The sequence below is a fragment of the Mandrillus leucophaeus genome, unplaced genomic scaffold (assembly GCF_000951045.1).
Source record: "Mandrillus leucophaeus isolate KB7577 unplaced genomic scaffold, Mleu.le_1.0 Scaffold304, whole genome shotgun sequence".
NCBI lineage: Eukaryota > Metazoa > Chordata > Mammalia > Primates > Cercopithecidae > Mandrillus > Mandrillus leucophaeus.
The window spans coordinates 2343055-2356444 of record NW_012103188.1 but is presented as its reverse complement, the minus strand read 5'-3'; the positions used below and the strand labels follow the sequence as shown (position 1 = coordinate 2356444).

Genomic DNA, 13390 nt, shown 5'->3' with positions numbered 1-13390 from the left:
GCCCAGCCACCCCCAGCCCTCTCTCCCCACCGCTGGCCGCACCTTGGGCTGCAATCTGTGCTCCTTGGGCACCTGGACCACGAACTCCTCTGGTAGCTCCACGGGGCCCTTGTCCACGATGAGCGGCGGTGCGCTCTGCAGCTGGCTGCTGAAGTAGATGTCTGGGTGGAAGAGCGCCTCCTGGGCTGCGCTCAGCGTGTCGCAATGGAGCAGCAAGGGCTGGATGTCGTTCACTGTGCTTGCCACCTGCGGGGACCGCAGGGCGCACCATCAGACCCCTGCTCACCTCAGTCCCACCTCAGGGGAGCCCTGGTAGAGGCTATTTCCAAGGCTGCTCTCTGCCGCAGGCTATAGGCCCAAGATTCCAGCCACCCCAGGCCCTACTCAGATAACCCTACAGCTGAGAGGACTACCTCCCGGCCCCTAGTATAATGCTATCCTAGTTAAACACTATCTTAAATAAGCTAAAAAAAACCCTCATCCAAATCTCTAATAATGATTAGAAAATTAGACATAATTATTGAAAGCACAGTAAGCTACCTGAAAAAATATAAATATTATTTTTATTTTTATAGATTCACAGCACTCTAATGTAAATTAAGGACACTAATATCTACATAAGTGTAAATAAGAATAATGATTCCTAAACTCAATTTTTACACAAAATGTTTGATAAGGTAATTGGTAAAGAAAGTCCCAGAGAGGTGTTTTTCCTTTATTTGTTTTGTTTGAAGTATGGTTACACTTATATGGATTTTTTTATACTTATTTATACGTTTTCAGGTCATTTAACTACCATTTTTGGAGAGATACTGTATTAAGATCTGTGGTGGACGTTAAGGTGAAAAGGATATACACATATTTTTTACCATTTAAATACACAGTGATTTTACTGACAAATGGTACATATTACATAAATGAGTAAATATGAAAGACCAAGACAATAATGAAAAAAAAGTATACATGATTTTTAAAAATAATTCAGAAAACACCCATACATTTTATGCTTTGAAAATAGAGATATTTAAATATAGGATTTTTTTTTCTGATAAATTGACACATGAGATACATATTTCCCTATACTGTTTGCAACTAGTTTAATAAATAGGAAAGATAATGAAAATATGTCTGCCAACAGAAAGGATAAATTTTACAAAGAAAAAGATTTTGCTTCACACACGTATTTTTTAACATGTTATAACATGCATATATAAAAACACAATAATGTTATGTGGCTAACATTAAACAGGAGAGAAACTAAGAAAATCAATAATGCAAGAGAATTTTATGATCATCTTTCTAATACTAGAAATTTATACAGTGGTGCCATAATTTCTTGCTATATAAAATATTTGCAAATTAGGAGTGTAAAATATATCCCTCCCAAAACACATAAAATAATACAACTTTTATAGAAAAAAATCATATTAAGAAATATGTTAAACAATGTATCTATAATGGAAAACTTTAACATATAAGTCTGAGACATTGTCCCAAAACAACATTTTTATTTGAATTTATTACAATGTATGATTACTAAAATATCTAGGCAAACGTAATCTGAATGCCATTTTTATAGCCTGTGTAAATGAAAAAGGTGACAAAGAAGAAAACAAGTTTCAAGACCAAAAAACTGTGAAAATCAACATCTCTAAGTAATTGCCTTCATTGATGTTTCACTCTAGTGGCATCATTTCTCATCTTTTGGCTCCTAAGATATCCCTCTCTTCATTGCCTAAAATGACAATATGACTAATATAAAAATATTTTTACATGAATATATGCAGGCGTGTTTTCTCTAACATCTTTATTACTACTCTATGGAAGAAAATTAGCCAAAGGTTATCAAAATAGGTTATCTTATAAACTTCTGTTATTCAAAAATTGAAAGATTTTATCCTCAGCCAAGTTAAAATATAAGCACATCTAGAGTGGGGGAGAATGTGCTTATTTGTTCACTCATTCAACAAATATTTATTGAGCTCCCATTACATGTTGGGTCCTATTCTAGGTGCTGGAGAATTTGGTGAAGAAAACAGACCACAAAGCTACTTTAATGAATCATACATCATTATGATTATGAGATTAGAAAACACACAAATAAACATTAGAGAAAATATACCATATAAGTATGAGAAATCTATGAGAAATTTAAATAGAGTAATATGTAAAGACTACTTCATTTAGGTTTTTGTGAAATACTTGGATATGGAGATAAAATATAAATTGGGATTTTAGTGAGATTTAAAGTCGCTAATCATATAACATTCAGTTGCATGACTGTAAGTTGACAGCCAAAGAACTTCCAGGATACAGGAAAGGCCTCCTGGCTAGAACCCCCTTGGTGTGCTTGAGAAAAAACACAACGGCTGGGTATAGTGGTCAAGGTGAAGAATAGTCTGGAAGGCAGAAAGGCAAACAGCACCCAAATCATGAGCTTTTAAGCCAGGGTAAAGAACTTAGTTTTAAGACAATCTGTTTAGGATAATTATTAAAACTCTCAGGAGGAAAGGGTAGCATAGGACAGGGAGGTGGGAATAGGGATTTCTTCTGAACTAGAGATCAAATATTTCTAGAAAAGGTCCATTTCTAGAGTAGGCAAAGAATGACAATTGATTTAAAAATGAATAAACAATGGAATCAAGCATCAACTAAACAGTATAATAGTGCCTGTATCTAAATGGAAAAAATTTAAGAATAAAGAAAACATAAAGACACATGTCAATAGAACTAGGAAGCAAACTCTTAGGGTTCTAAAAAGAGTAATTTGGCTTGAGGAGTAAAATGATTTCATGGAGTAAGACTAAAGAATACAAAATACCAGGAGCTTAAGTAGATTTTGACTGTCAATTGAAAAAAGTAGACTGATGTGTTTTATGAAACCAAAGTATCTTATGTGTCTATAGTTTGTACTCTCATTTAAATTCACTGTATCTATAAAAGAAATTCAATGGGTGGCAGGAAAACTAGAGAGACTGTTACACTACCCACATAGAGAAGGGTTATTAGAACAGAGCCAAAATCTCAACTTTTGCTTTAAAAAATATGTGTGTACTATACTCAAGATATTGTATGACTTCTGTGGAATTATTTATTTGAATTATAAATACAAATCCAATTTGTCTTCCGGAAGCTATTATACAAATAAGTCTTCAAAATAAACAGCACACTTACAAGTCTGGTGTCTGGTATTCTGTTAGAAACACGAATCTTAAGTCTACAAAGATTCCTTCAACTCACATGCTAGAAAGTTAGAACGTTCCTGCTACACAAATCTCCCAAGGTTCACGTGAAGAGATTTTGCTCAGAAACTCACTCTCCTTGGGGCATCTGAAGCAGCCGGTTTCCTTATGTCAAGGAAGGTGGTATCTATGCCCTGGCATTCTCCACTCACTTGTCTAAATTGAATACATAGGCTACAAAACCAAGTCAAAGTACTCCTCGAAGGTTCTTTTCCTCAGATATTTGAAGATAGTTTTCACATTCTAAATGTCTCTTTTTTTCTCCAGACCTTTAAGAGAAAGGATTCTTTCAAATTAGCTATGAAAAATACACCAGCATGTTGTGGCATTAACCATAAGTTGAAGGCAACCCTCCAAGTTTCCTTCCCAATACCGTTTGAGGCCACAGTTTAAAACTCTGTTGTATTCAATTTTAAGATGTCGCAAAGTTAATTTTGGCTCTGAGACAGGAATCTATAATAAGGTCAATACATCTTGTTCTTTCTATCTTCTTCAGAGAAATTTCATGTTTATCTTTTAAAAACTGCATATCTGATTAGGATTTTATTTGAATTGAGGGGGCGATTTTCTATTTTCATTTGTTTTTAAAGTTTTAACTTTTAAATCATACATAATATATAATACTCCTTATAAGCAATATGAGTTATTGCCATATACAAATCATCCTTATATCTGATTTATATCCAGATATTTTTACAATGCAAGTACTTTCATTCTGCTTCCCTAGTGGGCAAGCATGAAATATAAAATTAGTATTTCATAACCTACTATAGTGATCAAAATATTTATCCCATGTCCATGTCTCTTAAATATCAAAAGCCATCAGAACATCACTGTTCCAGAATGTTGGTTGTGGGCAGATATGAGGCTAGAGGTAAGCAAAAGAAAAATAATGAGTTTTTAAAAGGTAAAGTATTTGTGATGATAATACCAGAGTTTTCATATTATCTGTGGAACATATAATTGGTATAAATATCAATAAATATCAGAATTCAATGATAGATAACTTTCAGAGATCAATACTGATTTATATATATTTTTAAAGTTATGTAAGTACTGTTTCTAACCAACTTCAGCTGTTTCTATTTTCTTGTTCTTCTTACATGAGCAGCTTTGTAATTCAGTCAATTATTCAGCTTATTCCTCCAAACAGCTATTAATCATAACAGTGAGCTGGGACTCTAAACAAAACAATGGGCTAATTCTACAATGAGAGAAATGCTAAAAACAAAATACAACCTGGGCATATTTATCAGAGTTACAAGTGCTTTATTTTCATAAACTAACAATTTTTCTTACAAGTCATTTATTTTTGTGTTTTAGGGTTATATTTCACCATGTCTTTATTAGCAACCATGAGCTTTATAGAGTTTGAAATGTACACTAATATAGCTGTGACTCTAACCTACATATTGCACTTTTTCACCGTGGTAGTATCTCTTGGAAAGAGAATACTTATCCTCCTGAACATACCTGCCTAATCCTTTGTACAAATTATCCTTCCTAGTAGGAAATCTTTTCCCCTACTGCTTAGGCTTTCCAAATCTCACCACTTTCTAATATCACTCTTTCCATAATTTTACCAAACAGTTCTCTCTCTATAAAATCATCATCAAATTTCATAATATTTTCCTTCCATTCTTTACTAAAACATACTCAAAATCTTGTTGCTTTTTATTCCAAGATTTAAACAAACACGGTATTGCTGTCTTCCCTAATTGAAGATTTTAAAAATTTACTTATTTTGTTTTATTATATTCTAGCTCAATCTCAATATGTTACTTTGGTTGGTTTACAATTTAAATCATAGATCTACAAAATAAGGCAAATGCTCAGTAGGTTATAAAAATGCCTATGGAAGAGCCTCCACAAGATGGCTAAGAAATTTTGGGCTGAGTTTCTCATCAAAAGCCACTTAAAATATAGTATTGCATCATTACATTCACAGCTCTGAGTCTATTTTTTCATCTGAAAATTACCAGTCCTACTACCTATGACTCACTGGATTGTTATGAGTATTCACTGAGCTATTATGTGCAAAACTCTTTAGCTAACAGGAAAGTATTGTGTAAATGCTGGAAATTATATTGAAAAAGTTACAATAGCAAATGGTTCATTGCTACCAAAATGTCTACTCCAACTTCACTGCAACATATATAATAAAAGGGAAAGAAAGAGAAGAGTTGGGGGCAAAGAAGAGACCACTGTTTTCATTTCCTTTTCTGTAAATAAAGGCATATTTTCAATCCTGCTTCCTGATGCATACCTGAAAGGCTCTCTCCCACAGTACCTTCATTTTAGCCATAAAAAGATTATGCCTTTCTGGATTTCTCCCTAAGGTGTATATGATAGCTGCATAATTTCTTTATAGGCTGGGTAGTAATCTCTAACAATAGTCATAAAAGATCCAATTCAAGCACCTGAGTAAAGATGCCATCAGGTAGAAATTGCAACACGAAAGTTCTAATAGAGGGGTAAATCTGTTTCAAGTCCGGATCTTATAAGAAAATAGCTGAGCTAAGTAGTAACAAATTGTCCTCTTGTGTATAATGAAACAGATTTTATGGTGTACCTGAATGTTATTTAACTCAACAGATTCCTTCTGCAGACTACCTTGTTTCATAAAGTACTGGTATGCCTGATGTGGGCAAGAAATTACACTTCAGACTACATTCCTCATTAATTTTCTCCAAAACATAGCTTGTTACAATAAAAGAAAACAAATAAGTAAGATAAACTTTTGTAGTCATTCAAATAAGAAAAGAAGTAATCAAATAATCTCTCTTTGCTAACAATATGATTCTATGTCTAGAAAACCCTAAAGACAGCAGAAAGCTCCTAGACCTGATAAACAACTTCAGTAAAGTTTCAGGGTATAAAATCAGCATACAAAAATCAGCAGCTTTTTCTGTCATCCAGGCTGTAGAATGCAGTGGCGTGATCTCGACAGGCTCACCACAACCTCTGCTTCCTGGGTTCAAGTGATTCTCCTACTGCAACCTCCCGAGTAGCTTAGATAACAGGCACCCGCCACCATGTCCAGCTAATTTTTTTTGTATTTTTAGTAGAGAGAGGGTTTTGCCAAGTTACCAAGGGTGGTCTTGAACTGCCGACTTCAGTTGATCAGCCCACCTAGCCCTCCCACAGTGCTGGGATTACAGGCATGAGCTACCTTTATACACCAATAACATTCAAGCTAAGAGCCAAATCAAGAACATAATCACATTTACAATACTCATCAAGAAAACAAAACATCTAGGAATACATCTAATCAGGGAGGTAAAAGATCTCTACAAGGAGAACTACAAAACACTGCTCAAAGAAATCAGAGATAACACAAGCAAATGGAAAAACATTCCCTGAACGTGGATTAGAAGAATTAATATTGCTAGAATGGCCATACTGCCCACCCAAAGCACTCTACAGATTGAATGCTATTCCTATAAAACTATCAATGTCAGTTTTTACAAAATTAGAAATGAACTATTGTAAAATTCCTATGGAATAAAAAAAGAGCCCCAGTAGCCAAAGCAATCCTCAGCAAAAAGTACAAAGCTGGAGGCACCACATTGCCAAATGTCAAACTACCTTATAAGGCTACAATGACAGAAACAGTGTGATACTAATACAAAACAGACAAATAGAAAAATGGAACAGAATAGAGAAGCCAGAAATAAAACTACACACCTACAACCATCTGATCTTCAACAAGGTTGACAAAAATACACAATGGGGAAATGAATCCCTATTTAATAAAGGGTGTTAGGGTAACTGGCTAGCCATGTATGCAAAATAATGAAACAAGGCCCTTACTTTTCAGCATACGCAAAAATTAAATCAAGATGTATTAAAATTTTAAATGTAAGACCCTAAACTATAAAAATCCTAAAAGCAAACCTAGAAAGTATCATTCTGACATCAGCCTTAAGAAAGAATTTACGACTGTCCTCAAAAACAATTGCAACAAAACCAAAAATTGACAAGCGGGACCTAATAAAACTAAAGAACTTTCACACAGCAAAAGAAACTATCAACAGAGTAAACAGACAACCCACAGAATGGGAGAAAATATTTGCAAACTATGCATCTGACGAACGTCTAATATTACAGAGAGCTTAAATGATTCAACAAGCAAAAAACAAATAACCCCATTAAAAAGCAGGCAAAGGACATGAACAAACACTTCTCAAAAGAAGACATATAAGCGGCCAACACACACACACACACAAAAACACTCAATATCACTAATCATCAGAGAAATGCACATCAAAACCTCAATGAGATACCATCTCACACCAGTCAAAATGGCCATTATTAAAAAGACAAAAAATAACAGATGCTGGCAAGGCTGTGGAGTAAAAGGGATGCTTACATACTGTTGGTGGAAATGCTAATTAGTTCAGCTGCTGTGGAAAGCAGGTTGGAGATTTCTCGAAGAACTAAAACCAGAACTATTGTTCTACTCAGTATTCCCATTATTGGGTATATACTCAAAGGAAAATAAATTATTCTACCAAAAAGACATATGCATTTGTATATACATTGCAGCACTATTTATAATTCCAAAGACATGGAATCAACCCAAGTACCCATCAATGGTAGACTGGATAAATACAATTATATATATCTCTCTCTATATATATAGGTATATATAGATATATGTATGTATATATACACACACACACCATGGAATACTATGCAGCCATAAAAAATAGTGAAATCATGTCCTTTTCAGCAACATGGATGCCAATGGAGGCCATCACCCTAAGTGAATTAACACAGGAACAGAAAACCAAAGATTGCATATGTTGACTTATAAGTGGAAGCTAAACATTGAAACTTATGGACATTAAGATGTGATATGACCCAGGTGCAGTGGCTCACACCTGTAATCCCAGAACTTTGGGAGGCCGAGGCGGGTGGATCACCCAAGGTCAAGAGTTCAAGACCAGCCTGGCCAACATGGTGAGACCCTGTCTCTACTAAAAATACAAAAATTAGCTGGGCATGGTGGCGGGTGCCTATAATCCTAGCTACTCAGGAGGCTGAGGCAGGAGAATCGCTTGAACCCGGGAGGCAGAGGTTGCGGTGAGCCGAGATGGTGCCATTGCACTCCAGCCTGAGCAACAAGAGCAAAACTCTGTCTCAAGAAAAAAAAAAATAAAAAAAAATAAAAAAGATGTGATATGGTTTGGCTCTGTGTCCTCACCCAAATCTCATCTTGAATTGTACTCCCGTAATTCCCATGGGTTGTGGGATGGAACCAATGGGATAGTTTGAATCATGGGGACGGTTTCCTCCATACTGTTCTCATAGTAGTGAATAAGTTTCATGAGATCTGATGTTTTATCAGGGGTTTCCACTTTTGCATCTTCCTCATTTTTCTCTTGCTACTGCCATGTAAGACGTGCCTTTGCCTCCCACCATGATTCTGAGGCCTCCTGAGTCATCTGAAACTGCAAGTTCAGTTAAACCTCTCTTTCTTCCCAATCTCAGGAATGTCTTTATCAGCAGCATGAAAACGGACTAACACAAGATGAGAACGATAAACACTGGGAACTAAGAGACAGAGTTAGGCAAGGTCGGAAAACTACCTATTGGGTAGTATGCTCAATACCCTAGGTGACAGGATCATTTGTCTCAGAGTCATGCAATATACTCCTGTACCAAACCTGTACATTTACCCCCTGACTCTAATACAACAATTGAAATTATAAAAATAAATAACAGATGACATGAGGAAAAAAGATCCAGATATGATTAGATATGTAGGTTAAAAAATTTTTAAAAACCTCTGTATTTATAAAAGAATGAATAGTCTGCTTTTACACATTAGAGTCATCATCAGAACACTAAGCTACTATGTTACAAAAGTTTTATAAAACACGCTGAGAATAGTGAAAGAGTCAAACACGTGACTCTGAATAAAGCTAAAGGGAAAAATTTCATTTTGTTAAAGAACAAAAGAACCAACTTTTTAAGATTGCTTTTTAATAGGTTTTCATAGCTTGCATTTTATGTATCCTATCAATAAAGGGAAAAATAGTGATTTTCATTATAATTGTTGCCTAAATTGTAATACTGTGATGTAAATACCTTAAACACTTCTGAAAATGAGTAAGCACAGATTTCTGTTAGTGATACAAATTTATTAGAGATTTGGCTTCTGACAAAAAGGATGATTTTTTTCATTCCAGTGAAATAAAATCTGTATTATGTACCTTAAGACGAGTGATAACTAATAGTAAGATTTTCCAAACACCTGCCTCCTTGTAAACATAATGCAAACACATTTAAATTCATGGTAACAAAAAACCTTTAGAATTTATTATTTGGATAACATTGACTTTGTTTTTCCCTCCACTCCCCTCCTCAAGAATATCAATTTTTTAATTGTATGGCAACTATACTTTCAGAATGCTGTAAAGTAAATCCCTGCTTTAAAAATCTTTACAACTATAGTAATGAGGCACTCTTCCTTAATCATACTGCCAATTATAACTAATGTGTGGGCAAAATGAGCAAAAATGATCCATATATTGAGAGAGGTTTGTTTTGCTAGTGAGTTCTAGCTCCCTCTCCTAAGTAAATAGTAACTGGCATTTCTGAAGACATCTGAGAAGAATGAGAACTGTTTTGCTTTTTTATGGTAGTTAAGATATTTTTCCCACCCATCCGCCTTTCTCAACACATACACACAAAATTAATCTCTTTTAAAGTCCCTCCCACAACCCGTGTGAATTATGGAAGTGCAATTCAAGATGAGATTTGGGTGGGGCCACAGAGCCAAACCATTTCACATCTTAATGTTCGTAAGTTTCAATGAATGCCTAAATTCTGTTTAACAAGACAGCAAATATGTTAACAGGCTCCAATGTCAAAATGATCGATTACGTTATGTTGGTGGTATACATAGAATGTGATTATTATTGGACACCTACTTTTAAAAATCGACATGGTGGTTTTTTATCTGTCTGCAGAGGGACAACATAAAGCCTGCCAACAGCCTGTAACCTCTGATACATCTGTGTTATCACAGCTATTCCAACTATTCAGCTATTGTAACTAATCTAAAAGGCCTCCTTTTAAGTAATTGTGTAGCGTTCCCTGGAGGATGAGCATCATACCAGCCTGTTGCTTTACATTTTATGCATTATTTGTCTTCATTATTAAATAATGTGCCCTTAAGGTCTGCATGGTTTCATCAACTTCCCTATCAAAAGGAGAAAAAAAAGAAGAAAAAGGATCATTGTTAAATTGTCACCACCATTGTTGATTTTATGGAGAGCTATACTAAAGATTAGTTCTGATCTAATTCAGGTAATATTTATGTTTACTACTCTTGTGATATCTCTAACAGCTTGGAGAGAATCAGTAATGAGTGAAAGCAGACTATTTGTTCTTTTATAAATACAGAGGGTTTGTTTTTGTTTTTTTATTTTTATGTTTTTAACCTACATAACTAACTAATCATTAGGTATTTGCCTCACATCATCAGTTATTCTCCAATGCAACAACAAAATCAATCTGTTTTAAAGTCATCTGAGTCCAAGAAAAAAGAATGAAATGTTGTAAAATGCTATTTTATGCTTGCATGTTATTTTTATCTTTGCATTTAATCAAAAGAATGATTTCTCTAATTTAGGTCACTGAATTTACCCTTTTTAATTTCACATAAAACTAATGATACCAAAATGAGGGTATATCCGTCACTCACTATTCAATTTTTTCAAACTTAGAAAGAAGAGTGATGACAGGATATTTTATTGGGCTTACAGTCTAATTAAAAGTGACAGAATTGCACTTTGAATAGCTTTTCAACACCCTTTAACATTTTTCTTTGAATGCTGATCTAAGCTTAAGATGTTCATTAGTAACTCATTAAAGACTTAGTTACAGTCCAGTGGCTGAGTCCTAAATATAATGATGGGATGTGTGTACAAATGTGTAGACTCATAATTAGAGAAACTGTCACAATGGGGATTAAGAATATACAATGCAGTCTTTGAAAAAGAACTGTGGAATGTAAGTGACCCCAAGATGGTGTTGTATTTTAAATTTTGCTTACTATTCAGATCATTTGTTTTTTGGTTCTAATCCTAAAGGTATGTTTTAATGACCCCATTCTCCCAGGATTAAATGTATGAGGCTTTGTATTAGGGCCTTTTTATACATTATTTTATTTAATCCTTACACTATAACAAAGTAGGCCTAATTACTTATTTAACAAATAAATAAACTCTGATTTAAACTCTTGAAGGTCATATATCTTGGAAGTAATGGAACTGGACTTAAACTCTAAGGCTTAAGATCTTTCTACTTCATTTAATAGGACCATACAAGATAGGATTCTAAAGCAGTTTAGATTAGATGATATTGTAAATTTCAGTTTCTGGGCTTCATGTAAGCAATAATTCCTAAATATGCTGACACCATCTTCTGTAGTTCCTGAGAATTACAGGAGCTATTCAGTATCAACATTTATAAATCATTAATTATCCTTGCCATATAAAACACCAGGTTCTCTGCTGATTTCCATTTTCTTTATTAAAAGATGTGATGTGAGTCCAGAGGACACTAATATATAATATGTGGATTTGATAGAGAGATGCAAAGTTACAGAATTACTCTTGAGATGAACTAAAAGAGGCATTCAGTAATTTGCAGAATATATTAGAGAAAAACAATCTACAGAAATAAAATGAAAGACTCAATATTTATAATATAATTTGAGCAAAGATATAAAAATATAAAAAAGAGGATTTCTAAAATCTCAAAAAAATTCAGACTCAACCAAAAATAGAAATTTTTCTTGGCTACCAAAGTTTAATTATCTTCATCATTTTCTTAGGAAGAATAATTGAAAACTAATAGAACCCAATGAATTGCCTTGCTGTTCTGTATACAATTCACCAGTATACAGGTCTCCTATAAAAATAAAGTTTCAATTATGGACAATTATTAATTTTGGTAGTCATAATAACAATAAAAAAGTGAGGAGAAAATCCACAAGAATGGGAGAAAATATTTGCAAACTATCATCTGACAAAGGTTAATAACTCAACACGAAAAAAATCAATCTGATTTTAAAATGAGCAAAAGATGTGAATAGACATTTCTCAAAGGAAGATATGCAAATGACCAATAGGTAAATTAAAAATGCTCAACATCACTAATCATCAGAGAAGTGCAATATATAACTATAATGAAATATCATCTCCCACAGTTAAAATGGCTGTTATCCAAAAAAACAGGCAATAGCAAACGCTGGTGAGGATGTGGAGAAAGGGGAACCTTTGTCTATTGGTGGGAATGTAAATAGTGTAACTACTGTGGAGAACAGCATGAAGGTCCCTCAAAAGACTACAGGAACTACCACATGATCCAGAAATCCCACTGCTGGGTATATGTGGAAAAGAAAGAAAATCAGTATATTGAAGAGATATGTGCACTCCCATATTAATTGCAACACTATTCACAATGGCCAAGATACAGAATCAACCTAAGTGTCCATCAACAAATGAATGGATAAAGAAAATGTAGTTACATATACACAATGAAATATTATCCAGCCATAACAAAGTGAAGAAATTCTTAAGCCAGGTATAGAAAGACAAACATTGCATATTCTCAGTAATATGTGAGAAATAAAAAAATATTAAACTAATGGAGACGGAGAGTAGAAAGATGGTTACCAGAGGATGGGAAGATTAGTGGAGAGGAGAAAGATGAAGAGAAGATGGTTAGTTGGTACAAAAATACTGTTAGGTAGAAGGCATAAGATCTAGTGTTCAGAAGCAAGATATGGTGACTATAGCCAACAATAATTTATTGTATATTTGAAAATAACTAAAAGAGTAGAATTGTAATATTCCTAACACATATAAATAAAAATAATTGAGATGATAGATACCCTAATTACTCTGGAGTAACTGATCCTTAAAAATTGTACACTTGTATCAAATATTATATGCATCCCATAGATATGCACTATTAAATATCCATAATAATTAAATTTAAAAAAATTCTGAATGAATGAACTTCTTTGAGGAATCAAATACATGAGTAAAAGGGGGCTGAGTACAGTGGTTCACACCTGTAATCCCAGTACTCTGGGAGGTCAAGGCAGGAGGATTGCTGGAGGTCTA

The 13390-nt window shown here is 34.2% G+C and overlaps 1 protein-coding gene across 1 annotated transcript in view; it reads right to left on the bottom strand.

The window, feature by feature from the left end:
- The window catches only part of LOC105544651 (latrophilin-3-like), a gene marked incomplete at its 3' end in the record, with an annotated part of 429398 nt that overhangs the window by 83505 nt on the left and 332503 nt on the right, over positions 1-13390 (bottom strand). The window contains exon 4 of the mRNA XM_011987212.1: positions 43-246. Coding sequence (XP_011842602.1) covers positions 43-246 — 204 coding nt within the window. The remainder of the gene's footprint in view (positions 1-42; positions 247-13390) is intronic.